The following is a 13851-nucleotide window of genomic DNA, read 5'->3' as shown; positions in this document are numbered from 1 at the left end:
CACCACGGTGCCTCTGGCAAAAAATAACCCCTCCTACTAGGGACTAGTTTGTGCTGCCGGAAGCGAAGTTGTGGTCTTCATGACTACGGAATGGATTACACCCCAAATCTTATACCACACGCTATCCTTTCTTCGATAACCAATGTCGGAAGATGGCGTATGATAAGATACCTAGAACGACAATAAAGAATGATATGGATCTCGCACTGATGATGCCTGTTTCATGTTCGACCTAGTGATAGTAAAATGATCCAAACTTTAACTTTGCAACGGCGATTAACGAAGGCTTACCACTGAAGTAAACGGGGAGAGGATCGGTATCGTAAAGTGCGAGGCACCCTTGGCTTTCGGGGAATCACGCAGCAGTATATAGATTAACGCAAGGAAGAGAAGCATGAAGCATGTTAAAAGTGCTACCTGAATGAATATAGTGAACTTGCAAACAGGAACACAAGCAAGTTGATGCAACGCACGACGAACTTTTCGAGCCTGCTCTGTCGTTCTTCGCTCGCCCGCACGAGAGCCGCAAGTTGGTTCTATGTCATGTTTAATCACCGAGAACATTCTCAGACATGCAAATACTCACCGTCTGCTTCTCTTCCTTCCCTAGCCTCGCCTCTACCATCTCCTTCTGATACCGAACACGTGTTGTCAGCACCGTTTCGGCCACCAGTGCACGCGCAGCCCAGTACTGCTCGACGAATGTGCGAGGCTTGGCAGTAGCAGGCGCAGAAAACCATGTCGTCTTAGGATAATCCAGCGTGTTTTTAGCCGTAGGAATTCTTTCCGCATCAAGTGAAGCACTCGCGATCTGCATCGTTCTCGATACTGGAGGAGCAGAGACCGAGCATTGGTTATGATTGTCCGATCGAGTTGTTTGGGCACTTGACGGTGGATTGCATATCGTGGCGAGTGGCTTGGGCTTTCTGAGCTTGTTCATGGTCAGACGTAGAGCAAAATCAGCAAATTGAAACGAATAGGATCGCAAGAAGCATGCTCAAGCTGGCATCTGCCGCCCGGCTGCAGCCATTGGCAAACATGACAAGTTCGACGAAGAATCATCTCGAGCTCAATGCAATGGCAATAATAGCGACAACTTGCTTATCATTCAAGTGACTATCATGATCCGAGTCACGTCCTATATGTAAGACAATTGCCGACTGTTCTTTCTGACACTGACATGTCTTCATCAGCCACCCCAGCACTTCCCTTCACGCAAACTCTCGCAACCATCTCACGTTTGGTTACCGATCCTCGCTTGTTAAAGCCACGCATCGGAATCGTGTGTGGATCTGGTCTCAGCACCCTTGTCTCGAGCTTGAAGGATGTGGTGCAGCTTCCGTACTCACAACTTCAGGGTTTCGGAGAGAGCACAGGTATGCGCTAATAAGGACGATCAGGTATCGCTGATCCCAGCAAGATCATCTACTCAGTTGTTGGCCAAAAAAGCATGCTTGCATTCGGACTGATGGGCAAAGATAACGTGCCTGTTGTCACCATGCTTGGGCGGGTGAGTAAAGTGGATCACCACTTCGCCAGCGAATTTATTAAAAGAGAAATTATGACAGTTCCATCCGTATGAGGGCCACAAGCCAACAGTCGTAACGTATGGTATCAGAATCATGAAGAGATTAGGCGTCAAAGATGTCATCAGTAAGCCCACTTTTGACTCACAGGACAATATGTCTGATCCAATATAGTAACAAACGCTGCTGGGTCATTGACACCAGAGATACCCGTTGGAACAAGTATGATCTTGCACCTGTACCAAGCCTGAGGCTGAACAATGTCGCAGTCGTCGTGATCCGTGACCACCTCGCCCTTCCCAACCTAACAGGGATGAACCCCTCGTTTGGACCCCTCATATCGCCAGAATATACCCGGTTTATTCCTCTGGGTGACGCATACTCCCCTCGTTTACGACGCCTTGCCTTCCTTGCCTCCCACTATCTTAACTTTGACTCATCTGCGTTGGCTGAAGGAACGTATGCCTGGGTGGCAGGTCCTGCATATGAAACCCCGGCCGAGGGTCGTTTCCTGCGCAATGCAGGTGCGCACGTAGTCGGTATGAGCACCATACCTGAAGTAGTGGCTGCGCGAGAAGAGAAGCTCGAGGTCATGGTGCTGAGCCTCGTCACTAACATGGTGGTCGTGCCTGATACCTACAGGAGCATCAAGGCAGAGGTTGAAGCTGAGGTACGTGACCATGTAGAATAAATACTCCGATACTGATTGCTCCGTCGATGGTGACCTCTGTAGCTTGCTGGTCAACGCATCGAGCTTCCTCCCATGGGGACTGCGTCTCACGAAGAAGTCCTGGAGACTGGGAGACAAAAGGCAGAGGTGATGAGGAGTCTCGTCGAGTGTATCGTCGAGCTTGTCCCAGGAAACTCATAAATGGAGTCGGATACTGTAATCGATTAAATCGAAACCCACGTTTTATAATGCTTGGGAAGAATTCCCAAGACAATGATCACACCACTTCTGTTTGCAAGCGATTAAGTCTGGTTCAGCATATAAGTGCCTGACACGAGTTTCGGCCGTCTTTAACTATACCAACCCGCAAATTCCTCTACTGCGTTGTCCAAGAGCAGCTGATTATCGTTTGGCAGCACTCGGAGCATGCGCTGGCATATGCTCCTAAATCAGCCGTGACGGGGCGCCGTTATTCCATATGCCATACCCAGTCGGGCCAGCTCAAGCAAGGGCTTGAGCTTGAACTTCTACTCTGAGTCAAGGTAAGGTTTTTACGAAGCATCGATCTTCCCCAGCAGCCGCTGGCTCGTTGTTAGTGTGCTACATCCCACGCGCACGCCGTGTGTATCTTTTAAGCCCACGCTTACAAAAGACATTCACTCATTAATAGCATCTATCTTGATTCTACCACGCACTAGTGCTTTTCTTCGTTTTGCTAACTAGCCATGCCAGTGCAAGGAGCTACGCTCTTCACTGCTGTTAGACGCTCGCTGGGTCCGCAGAGCAGACTGCTGGCACGAGGCTTTGCAAATTCAATGAGCTTACGTGAGTGGTCTACTAGTTTTGCATCCGGTAGACGGGGTAGCTCGAAGCTCGAGCTACGCCTTTGCAGTAGACGTGCTGTTTCTGCAACTCTCTTGGTCCATACATACCATGCGCTGATCTGATTCTGACAGAATATGGAAAGAAGATTGTGGTGGCGAAACCCGTCGTGGAGCTTGATGGAGATGAGATGACGAGGATTATTTGGAAAAAGATCCGTGAGGAGGTGCGTGTTGTTTGAATTCTTCTGCTACCCTCTAACTCGGACGTCATTGCTCCTTCAAGCTTATTCTTCCTTATTTACAACTGGACATCAAGTACTACGACCTTGGCCTTGAGTACCGTGACCAGGTACGCTCCCATTTTATCAATTCACTTTAATTTGCATATTCATGACGTGAAAGACCAACGATCAAGTAACTGTGGAAGCTGCCAATGCCATTCTCGAGCACAAGGTCGGCATCAAGTGTGCGACAATCACGCCCGACGAGGCTCGTGTGGAGGAGTTCAAGCTCAAAGAGATGTGGAGGAGCCCGAATGGCACGGTGAGTGTTGTACCTGACAAGCAATTATCGTCAACTTCTCAACAGATGACGTAGATCCGTAACATCCTTGGCGGAACTGTGTTCCGTGAACCCATCATATTGGATCGTATCCCCAAGCCGGTTCCAGGATGGGTGAAGCCAATCGTAATTGGCCGTCATGCATGTTCGTTACTCCGTCTGTTATCTCGTAATTGCTAAGCCTGACAATGCTGTAGTTGGTGACCAGGTATGAGATTTTCAACGCGAATGGTATACGTGTTTATGTGGATTTAGTACCGTTCCACGGACTTCGTCGCACCGGGACCAGGGAAGCTCCAGCTCGTATACACTCCTGCTGATGGAGGTGCAAAGACTGTTATGAACGTGTATGACTTCAAAGGAAAGGGTGTCGCCATGAGCATGTACAACACTGATGAGGTAAATCGAGCAGTTCTTTGTCCTGATGCGACCACTGACTATGCCCATTCTTAGTCAATAATCGGGTTCGCGCATTCATCATTTAAAATGGCTCTCCTCAAGAAGATGCCCTTGGTGTGTCCCAATTTAACCGACCCACACACATCATATTAACATGACTACGTCTAGTTCATGTCAACAAAGAACACCATCTTGAAAAAATATGATGGCCGCTTCAAGGACATCTTCCAAGAGATCTACGAGTCCCAGTACAAGGACGCTTTTGAGAAGGTCGGTATATACTACGAGCACCGCCTTATCGACGATATGGTTGCACAAGCGATCAAGTCCTCCGGTGGTTTCGTATGGGCATGCAAGAACTATGATGGTGACGTACAGAGTGACATCCTCGCTCAGGGCTTCGGTTCCTTGGGTATGATGACCTCAGAGTTGATCACTCCTGACGGCCAGGTTGTTGAGAGTGAGGCTGCCCACGGTACGGTCACCCGACATTACCGTGAGTTCCAGAAGGGCAACGAGACATCGACCAATCCGGTGGCGTCGATCTTTGCATGGACTCGTGGACTTCTCCACCGTGCTAAGCTGGATGACAATGAAGAACTCAGGAAGTTCTGCTTGGATCTTGAGGCTGCATGTGTGGAAACGATTGACAAGGATGGAATCATGACCAAGGATCTTGCTCTTGCTATCCACGGCAAGAATATGAAGAGAGAACATTGGGTCGTCACTGACAAGTACATGGATGCGGTGAATGTAAGTGATGGGTATGAATATATGTACCGCAGCTAATTTTTCGTGCAGGCTAAGCTCCAGAAGAAGCTTGCTGAAGGGGTCACTGCTACGCCTTGAGCATGCGTCGCACATGACAATGTATCTTTCTTTTGTAAATAGAAGGAATGCGTGTTCGAGGAGCGAATATGCTACTTTTCCATGCAACGTGCAACGCGCGAGCGTCGTCATGGCCTTATACCAATTTGCAAGAATGCAGATGGGGCCCATCCCATAACAAATGATTATGTAATGGATGAAAGGACACGTCAGGCCGGGTCCCCGCAGACAGCACCGCACCCCGTTCTGGAGTCAACCTGCTACCTGTAGACCCGATCAAAGGAGGTTATGTATTATCACTGGCCATGAGTGCGCCCCATCGCACTGGTCCACGCGCAGTTTTTTGATTCCGATTTCCAGGATCAAGTTCTTATGATATCGTATCCATCAAGTGACACGATAAAACTCGACGTGGCTACGCGTGACTGTGCACGATCTAACTCTTCTATCTGAACGACCATATTACATATGGAGGGTGACTACAGGCTGAGTCAAGGTGGAGCCCATACGTAGCATCGCATTACTCACCAACTCCGAGTCGGCCGCAAAACGATACATCGGGAGGTTTTCATCCTGTTACGACGTAAAGGCCGCACGATCAATGTACCAGTAACGCACCCAGGCTTACAGCTATTTCAAATAGTATTAGCCTTCCGACTCGGAAGAAGCGTTCCACAGGAATTTCTTCGTGACCTTGGCACTAGCACTCCCGTCCTATGTCAAGTGAAGTGCGATGTTTCGAGACAGGTTTCTCAAACGCTCACTATGTCAAGACTGACCCGATGTCTCCCCGGAATGTTTTTTCAAGTTGGTGCGTCATTGATGCAGTGGAACCTTGAACCTATTTTTTGTACACCCCCCTGGTGTTTATTTTTACCGTGCGGCGACAACTTTCTTTCGTTAATGGCCTCGTGCGTGACCATGTAATCATAGCTCACCCCTTATCAGGCTAACTTAAACAAGGCCCCAAGGCTTAATTATATAAGGACGGCGAGTTCAATCTCGTTAGATCTGCTACCTCTCGGTGTTCTTGATTCCAATGCCCAGCATTACCTTGCCACACGTACCGTACTACGTTGCTGCACCCCCTACGAAGGAAAATTGTCTGTGCGAGGTCTTGTGCTTAATGCAGAACACTGACGTACGCATCAACAGTGGAGTATGCCGACCTTGCGATCATCGACATTTCGAAAGCCAGCTCCGAAGAGGGTCGCGCTGCGCTCGCAATTGAATTAAGGGAGGCTCTCCTGAACCTCGGGTTTTTCTATGTCGTGAACCATGGATATTCGCAAACTCAAGCAAGACCATTTTCTCACATCACGTAGATTGTTAATCATATCTCGGCTCAGACGACTCGCATGTTTGACATTGCAGACGTACCCTTTTCGGCTGTCGCTGACGATGAGAAGCAAAACTATGCTTCGACAAGAAGGCAAGATGGACTACTCCAAGGATATACCACACGTGCAGTACGTGGTACGTAACAGTCGTATATCACGCAACAGAGGAATATCTAATTGATCAAATCCAACAGGATAACGATGGTCGGGTACGCGACCAGCTTGACCAATACTGTAGTAAGTGGTGCGCATTCATCTTTATAGACTCACCTCACCTCCCTCTAGTCCATCGCGATGTGACCAAGCGAAGGCACCCAGAAGCCCTTCTCCCTCTCCTCCCCGAGATACAGGAGTTTAGCAGTCATAACCACTTCAACGTGTTACATCCCTATCCTGAGGTAAACGTATGTCCCGGTGTGCTCAGTGAAGACTCTGATATATATATATTTCTCAGGCTTATCGCCCGCAGCCTTGAGCTACCAGAAGATACACTGTTGAAAAAACATGTCTTTGACGCCACCGGCGAGACAGCCGGTACATACATTTCAAACAGATTGTGCGATTACTGACTCGTTCATCAGTTAGGTTCATCAAGTAGTAAGTACTTTCTTGTATGTCTACGCTTCACAGACTTATGTAGTGTAGCTACCCACGAACAGAGGAAGAAGAATCCAAAACAAAGAATGTCTGGCTGCAGGGCCACACGGGTCAGTAATCTACCTACCAAGAAACCGTGCTTACAGTATTGTCACAAGACTTCGGAAGCGTTTACAATTTTATGGAGTCAGCCTGTCACCGCACTGCAAATCCAGACCCGTGAAGGCAAATGGCGTTGGATCCGTCACATAGAAAATGCGCTTGTGAGTTGATCATGTCCTGTGTCTCAATCCATGATATGACGAGCGGTTTATAGGTGGTTAACGTAGGCGATGCAATGGACTTCCTCACTGGCGGGTATTACAAAGGCACGATCCATCGCGTTATCCAACCCGCGGTGGACCAGCGAAACTATACTCGTCTTGGATTATTTTACTTTTGCCTGCCAAACGACGATATCAAATTGGTGCCGATGGTTGAAAGTCCAGTCTTGCAGAGAGTAGGGATTCAGAGACGTTGCGAAGATAGCGAGGCACCGACGATGGAAAATTGGAGGAAAGCGAGGACGATGGCTTTTGGTCTTTCGAAACTGAAGAATGGAAAAGAGGATGGCGTAGAGGAAGAGATCATCCACGGCGTGATAATCAAACATTACGACTGATGCTGCAGGTTGTATGATTACAATTTCTGTCTCATTTTGTACGATAAACGTTGCACAAAAATATTGATGACGTACAGGTCGATGAATACAAGACAGGTCTAGTGCACAAATATTGATGCAACTTGAAGGATCTCATCCAATTGAACCGCTATGACAACATGGGTCCATGCCAATAGTATACTTCTACGGACAACACAGTTTGGTAGAAGCAGGCAGAAGTCCTAGATCACTCTGATATTAAATAGCACAATACATGGATAATATCTATCACTAGCCTGTTCTGTGGACTATTTCAAGTACAGACAGGTGAGATCATCCCTGAAATTCAACGTGCGCCCAGTGGTATCACTAGCCTATATAAGCTATGTCAACAATATTAATGTATCGGAATGGGCTTAGCGGTCGTGGATGCATGACGATAAATTAAATATAGTCCTCCAGATTAAACATCAAGTGTAGCCGTCATACCAGCAGCTCTTTCTTTCCAACACGTACACTCCCTTGGAAGGGCAGACCCAAAAGGTCCATTCCTGTGGTCGTGCCATCGTGACCATGGGACGGTAATCCGAGGATATACACCCCGACATCAGTAGTTCCCTGCAAGCCAGCCAATGCACCATGGGTACCAAATACAACCTGCAACCAATCCTGCATGAACAAGGTCGCGCAAAAGAAGAGTACCGTACACACCTTGCTGATGAAATTGCTGAATTGTTTTTGCCTACCAGGAAGGACCTCCAACGGGACATCGACCATATCTGCGCTGACTGCGAATATGGAGCCTTCTCCTTCGGCATCGATCTGAACACTTGTCGCTTCCAACCAATCTTCAGGTCGTATGCGACCAAATGCGCGATCTGGAAGTGGATCCGGTAACTCTTCTTTCTGGTTGGGCAAGAGAAGTGAAGGCGATTCATGGACTTCCCCGTCGAAGACCAGAACATCGGGAAATATGCGGGTAACATTGAGTGTAAGGTCGATTCCTTTAGGAAGCACTACGTGAGCGAACACCGAACCACTCGCAAGAAAACCGGTGCTGGCGGAGTTGGGTTTGATCTTCATATCGTGAAACGTTACATTACGGAGTATTTGTGGTTTGGAACTGGGGGGCGGGAATTCCATGTCTAGCACAAAAGATGGGAATAGTGAACATGCGATGGAAACGGGGTTAGGTTCAAGGGAGAGGTATCTGCTAATGAAAGCCGAAATGGGTGCGGAAGGGTGAGGGGGGAGGGGGAGAACGCTTCCAGAGATAGTGAGCGTGATGTTGGGGTGAGTCAGCGTGAACGGGTTGGTGTGGACCGATGCTATCGGGACTGATGAATGATTTTCGCTGGGGAGCGAAATGATGAACGGAAGTGAGGGTGCACTTAGGTTCATTGTAGGTGGTACGGGATTGATGACAGTCGCAAGGGCATGCACAGTTACGTCTTTAGCCTCAGACTCCACGCTGAAAGACTGCAACGTGATCAGCTGCGAAATGGATGGTAGGGGTACGTCCTTGCCCGGGGTGGGCAAGCCAGGGATTGGCGGAACTACCGGTATTGCTGTAGCACTTTTAACAAAATAACAGATAATAAAGACTCACGCTTCATGGATAAATAAGTTTGTATATCTGATCTCTGGAGCCTCAGCATCTGCCTCCAACCGCCTTTGTTCGTCGAGCCCCCAGAGACGAGCATGCTAGGAATAGCGGCATGTACAGACGCAGCACTTGAATGCCATGAGTCGTGCACAAACTGGTTTATATCAGATGCGTTCTGGGTTGGGACGACAAAAAGAGTCAAAGACAACGAGGATAACCACGAGTCATCATAAGGGGGATTGACGGTGAGAGGAAGTTCAAATGGTGGGGAATCGAGCGTGGCTAAGAGTGCCTGTCGCTGAGAGAAGATTTCAGCAGCAGAGAACTCCACTGTCACTCTATCCAGAAACTTGACGCCCCATCGACCGAGCGACTTCCACAAGTCGTTGAATGTACCCTCGTCGTCATCCATATCGATTCCCATGATTGATCCCGCATTAATTCCAACTCTTGCTTGTACTTGTATCCATGTCCCGCCGTCTGCTGTGACATTGAGTACGCTAACCTGGTACGGCCCTTGTATTACCAGTGCATTCTCTAATATGTCTTCTGGGGACACGTCCGATAACCTGGCGGCATAAGAGTATGCCAACAGAGCAAGCAGCAGAAATATTAGGATGCAGGAAGACAGAGATGCCAGGAAAACAAATGTAAGCTTGGACAAAAGCCTTCGCCGAGCGTCCAAGCTGCTTTCAAGGTCGACGTCTTCATCGTGTGCAACACGTGCCAGTTGACTAGAAGCAACATCATTATGATGTGGTAGCAGAGGTGTTTGCTCTGAAGGTTCAGGATTCAGATGCCTGGCCTTTCCTTTTCCCTTGATACATGGGGCAGGATTGTCGTTTTCCGTAAGCGGCATGAATTCAGTAATCGTCAGGGAGGAGTAGAGTAGAGCTTGCTGAGCTCAATCTGGCAGTACTCTGGGCCTATAGCTACGCAGGTCCAAAAAGGGCCGACTAGCGTTTAGCGCTTAATCATGAGTAACCGCCGGAATCGGGTGCTATTGTGTCAGAAACGTTCATCATGCTTTCGCGCAATACCGTCTTTCAATCAAGCAGGTCCGCAGCAAAATGGATTCTCAAACGTTTCTCAACAGAGCATGCGAGTTCACCCTAAAGTACATCTGCGTATCACCAAGATTCTTTTTGCCTCACCCACCATGCACAGCAGGCCTGCTGCTGATCGACCATGATGATCTCCCGGTATCCAGTCATGCTCCGCGTTTCTTCATGCATGCCAGTGATGAGACTCTAAATTTCCACTGTTCCAGACTCCTGAGACCAGCTCCAGGAATCATCGTGTCACTTATCGCAGGCCGTATGCAACAACGAGTTAGAATTACTACATATCACCAGTATTTCCTAATGTTCTACCGCCAGGCAAATCAAACCTGAGGCCTGAGGTGCGTTGGCAATGCAAATGCCATCTGTTTGAAGAGTATTTCGGGGTGCACAGAGCGTCATTAAGAACATATAAGTAAGACGTCTTCCTACCGTCCTCTTCAGGGTGAGGGGTCGTGCCAACTCATCGAGCTACAGTAAGTCGTGTTTCCGTTCTCACCTTGTGGTCGACGACATGACTCGAACATGTAAATAGTTCGTTGCTGAGTGCTCAGCTGTCACAGTGGACAAATTTTACCCTGCTCGAGCACTGAAGACGTTAAACTAGAGGAACGCTTAATTATGGTAACTCAAGTCTCTATCACGCGTTGTTTTTCGTCTTGTCGCAAGCTTGTATAAAAGATTACAGAAGACTAGATGAGTGCCAAGGTCACAACAGGACCCTTGAATATAACCTGATGCGCTTTTCCAGCATTTGGCCATAAGTTCTTACACGCACATTGCAATTAAAGTCCCACATCTTACGATTTTTGTGACGAGCTTGCCACTAGTATCGCCGCATGGACTCCTAGTTGCATAAATGGATCCATCCAAAACCCCAGTGTATGTACGGCCGCAACCACCTATATCCATGACTTGGCTGCGTCTGTGTAAAAAGGTACATCAATGCGGAGATGCCTCATCAGGTTCTTCTGATTGGCAACGCTGACACCGGCATGCGAAGAACCAACTGTTTTGTAGATCCCGTTTGCGCTGCGTAACTGTTTGATTAGTATCAATATAACTAATGCAGAGCTCCTCGTCAATTTCGACTGAGCGAGAGGTGGTGAAGTGCATGGTACGTCCGACGCGCGTCTTTTTGACATTTGGGCAACAACCTTCATAGGCCGATGATTTAAGTAAGAAGGCTTACGAAGAAGTTGGGTTCTTACTGTGATTAAAATAACTCGCGCCCGCCCAAAGGCCCCATCCCAGCATTTCGTCTCTATTATCTCCATCCCAAATCCCGAAAGCATTCCCGGTATCGCGTGCAAGAATATGTCGAACAGTAGGAACATATTGTCTGAGATGCTTTGGAAGCGAATAACACAGAAAAGCATATACACGTAGATGCGCCGCGAGAATGTAAGGCCGCAGACTAACGTTCGGGAGCTCGCTGCTCTGGAGATCAAGAACCTCCTTCCATAGATCTGAGGTGGTTATTATCGAAGAAGTCGCAAGGCTGGCGAGACGGTGATCAGATACATATCGCTGGACGATGGCTGATGCAACTGAGCGCGATATTTCGAGTTCCATATCTTCTAAATTCATCGTCGAGCAGTATGAAGAAAGACGGGCACGACAGGAAACCAATTCCTCAACGTCCGCCCATGCTTTGTCGATGTAATCTTGCGTGATTTGTGTAGGAGGACCATTTGGCAATATCGGATCGTAGCCGTCCCTGTCTGGATTCTTCCGAGTGGCTATCTTTGCTTTGCCAAGAAGAGCATTGACACCTGCTATCAATGGACCTATCACCCCACTTTCCCATGTGACCTTGCATTCGTCTGTACAGAACCAAACAGTCTCTGCATTTGTCCTACAGCTTTTAATACCCCAAGTCCGTGGATCATCAATACTTCGAGAATTACTTGCGGCATAAGCGAAACACTGAGCACAGACTTCCCTGCGATAATCTTTGTAAATCACATGCGCACAAGGAACTTGGCACGTAAAGATGTTGGTCCCCTCGATAATGGGTTGGATAGCAAAGAGAGAACGTCCCCCGTACAGTGTGGTCCGCAAGTCGATCAGTGGCTGAGTCATTCAATATTTTTCGAGGCGCAAGTGTGGCGAAGGAAAACACACCGAAGAAAGCTGGCTAGATGAGGCAGAAGCTACTTTTTTGCGACCGCATGGAGAGTTGAAATTTTAAAACCTTAAGTGTCACGCATCACATTTTGATTGTGACCTAACGTAACTTACTCACCTGGCTGCCGTGTACATTTTCAAAGTCCGTTGTATTTACTGTTGTATTTCTAAGCCGCTCGATACCAACATTAATTAGTTCTGCCGCTGTTTGCAAAAGGTACTTGATAGCAGTCAGGAATTAGTAGTAACGACATCGAGTAAAAATTTTCATGGCTAGTAAATGTTGTGCTGCCCAGGCATTTCCGTCACGACGGCGCAACTTTCTGCACTACTTACTACCATTCACCATTCCCTAACTAACTAAGATGGCAGGAACCCGAACCGGACGGTGTGAACAGTCAACGATCTGAGGACGGATGCTTCGAGACAGTTCATTGGACTCGGAAGGAAGAGGATCCAGGACCAGTAGGTCTCAGACTGTAACCAAGGACCTCCTCGAACCGCGGACAAGTTTTTAGCGATGATGTTTAAATGGATGGCCCAAAACTATCTGCCTTTCCTGCTGAATTACTTGCACAGATGCCGAATACAATTGGAAAGAACGATCGAGTTCCTTCCCGTAAGTAGGGTTTCTGTGCTAGTAGTTCATTCCTGGCTGATTTTCGCTTATTCAAGTTCTTGATGATCTCATCAAGTTGACTATTGAGTATTTCGTGGCGAAGGGTACAGTAACACTGAAATCGTTTCTCGCCTACGCAAACACTATGATGCTGATGTATACAATGCTTCGTGAGTTCTGTTATTTTCTAGCTGAAAGCATGCTTAATACATAACCTAGGATTGACCTCTTGAAAAAGCGGCACTCTCAGTGGGGGCTGAAGTCCGCTTGTGGGAAAGCCCATGCCACCACAAGTCCTGCAATTGAGCGAGTGCGAGCACGCTTCCACAAGCAGGTAGGAAGGTGACTCGCTTTCATACTACCAAAACAATTGATTCTCAGTGTTGTAGACTTGGCAGAACAGGCATGTTTTACGTGCAGCGGCGTGATTCTGGGCAGCGTTGTTCAGGCAGAATGTATGACGCTGGATCTATTCAACAATTTTGCGCACACAGACACACACAATACACACAATCACTCGTTCGCATACACACCTCACCCTAGGGACTGGGTGCGCACGGCACGTAAGGAATACGTTCAAGATTAAAACAACTCTGGTAGCAGAAGCACTTTCGTTTCCAAATGGGCATGTGCGTGGCATCTGAGTGTGCGCCACTAAAATGCAAATACAAAGTACGGTCACAGTCGAACGTCGAGGTCCGCACGGCACTTAGGGAATACGTTCGGGATTAAAACAACATTGGTAGCAGAAGCGCTTCTGTTTTCACATGGGCATGTACATGGCATCTGTTCTTCTATGTTATACATAGGTTCTGCCTAAACTCTCGTCGTGCAGACTGATCGAACTACCAACGTTCTTGAAAATAGCCCCTATGACTGAGGGGAGCTCTCAAGCTCGAAGTGCTAGATGGCAAAAGAGAGGCTGCGTGGCACAAATATCCTGACAGCAGGACCTAGGTGCGTGCCTTTGCTTGTCGAGTTTTATAAGTAAATGAGTCAAGGATCACCAACTCAGCGATTATGGAGGGGACGGTTCTGCCTAATCCACTA

The 13851-nt window shown here is 48.0% G+C and overlaps 7 protein-coding genes across 7 annotated transcripts; 4 read left to right on the top strand and 3 right to left on the bottom strand.

Annotated features, from left to right (window-relative positions):
- Positions 1-36: 36 nt before the first annotated feature.
- EDB93DRAFT_277095 (uncharacterized protein) lies at positions 37-1149 on the bottom strand. The gene is made up of 4 exons (XM_041455938.1): positions 587-1149; positions 474-536; positions 292-417; positions 37-232 (listed from the first exon to the last, which is right to left on the bottom strand). Exons 1-4 carry the CDS (start codon positions 938-940, stop codon positions 122-124), a joined length of 654 nt encoding a protein of 217 aa, XP_041313011.1. The 5' UTR covers positions 941-1149; the 3' UTR covers positions 37-121.
- Positions 1122-2506, top strand: EDB93DRAFT_1114741 (nucleoside phosphorylase domain-containing protein). The gene is made up of 6 exons (XM_041448253.1): positions 1122-1376; positions 1434-1510; positions 1569-1653; positions 1701-1748; positions 1796-2196; positions 2260-2506. The coding sequence occupies exons 1-6, from the start codon at positions 1181-1183 to the stop codon at positions 2395-2397; spliced, it is 945 nt and encodes a 314-aa protein (XP_041313010.1). The 5' UTR covers positions 1122-1180; the 3' UTR covers positions 2398-2506.
- A 415-nt stretch (positions 2507-2921) lies between these two features.
- On the top strand, positions 2922-4829 carry EDB93DRAFT_1099668 (isocitrate dehydrogenase; the record flags this gene model as incomplete). Its single annotated transcript, XM_041446937.1, has 10 exons — positions 2922-3021; positions 3153-3244; positions 3304-3369; positions 3423-3563; positions 3618-3726; positions 3779-3789; positions 3837-3980; positions 4035-4094; positions 4149-4733; positions 4782-4829. The coding sequence occupies 10 exons, from the start codon at positions 2922-2924 to the stop codon at positions 4827-4829; spliced, it is 1356 nt and encodes a 451-aa protein (XP_041313009.1).
- A 1018-nt stretch (positions 4830-5847) lies between these two features.
- Positions 5848-7406, top strand: EDB93DRAFT_1245084 (Clavaminate synthase-like protein; the record flags this gene model as incomplete). Its single annotated transcript, XM_041452274.1, has 9 exons — positions 5848-5911; positions 5964-6079; positions 6134-6277; positions 6343-6385; positions 6434-6682; positions 6730-6745; positions 6794-6855; positions 6914-7008; positions 7062-7406. 9 exons carry the CDS (start codon positions 5848-5850, stop codon positions 7404-7406), a joined length of 1134 nt encoding a protein of 377 aa, XP_041313008.1.
- Positions 7407-7935: 529 nt separating this feature from the next.
- Positions 7936-9948, bottom strand: EDB93DRAFT_1334085 (uncharacterized protein; the record flags this gene model as incomplete). Its single annotated transcript, XM_041455275.1, has 2 exons — positions 8995-9948; positions 7936-8941 (listed from the first exon to the last, which is right to left on the bottom strand). Coding segments are annotated over exons 1-2 (1860 nt in total), but the record flags the coding sequence as incomplete, so codon positions are not given.
- A 1046-nt stretch (positions 9949-10994) lies between these two features.
- Positions 10995-12137, bottom strand: EDB93DRAFT_1074886 (SET domain-containing protein; the record flags this gene model as incomplete). Its single annotated transcript, XM_041445127.1, has 2 exons — positions 10995-11209; positions 11264-12137. 2 exons carry the CDS (start codon positions 12135-12137, stop codon positions 10995-10997), a joined length of 1089 nt encoding a protein of 362 aa, XP_041313006.1.
- Positions 12138-12761: 624 nt separating this feature from the next.
- Positions 12762-13387, top strand: EDB93DRAFT_1099664 (uncharacterized protein; the record flags this gene model as incomplete). Its single annotated transcript, XM_041446936.1, has 4 exons — positions 12762-12801; positions 12890-12971; positions 13021-13135; positions 13205-13387. The coding sequence occupies 4 exons, from the start codon at positions 12762-12764 to the stop codon at positions 13385-13387; spliced, it is 420 nt and encodes a 139-aa protein (XP_041313005.1).
- Positions 13388-13851: the final 464 nt, after the last annotated feature.

Source organism: Suillus bovinus (assembly GCF_016758785.1).
Source record: "Suillus bovinus strain UH-Sbo-P2 chromosome Unknown EDB93scaffold_2, whole genome shotgun sequence".
NCBI classification, from domain to species: Eukaryota; Fungi; Basidiomycota; class Agaricomycetes; order Boletales; family Suillaceae; genus Suillus; species Suillus bovinus.
This window is presented reverse-complemented; position numbering and strand designations above follow the sequence as displayed.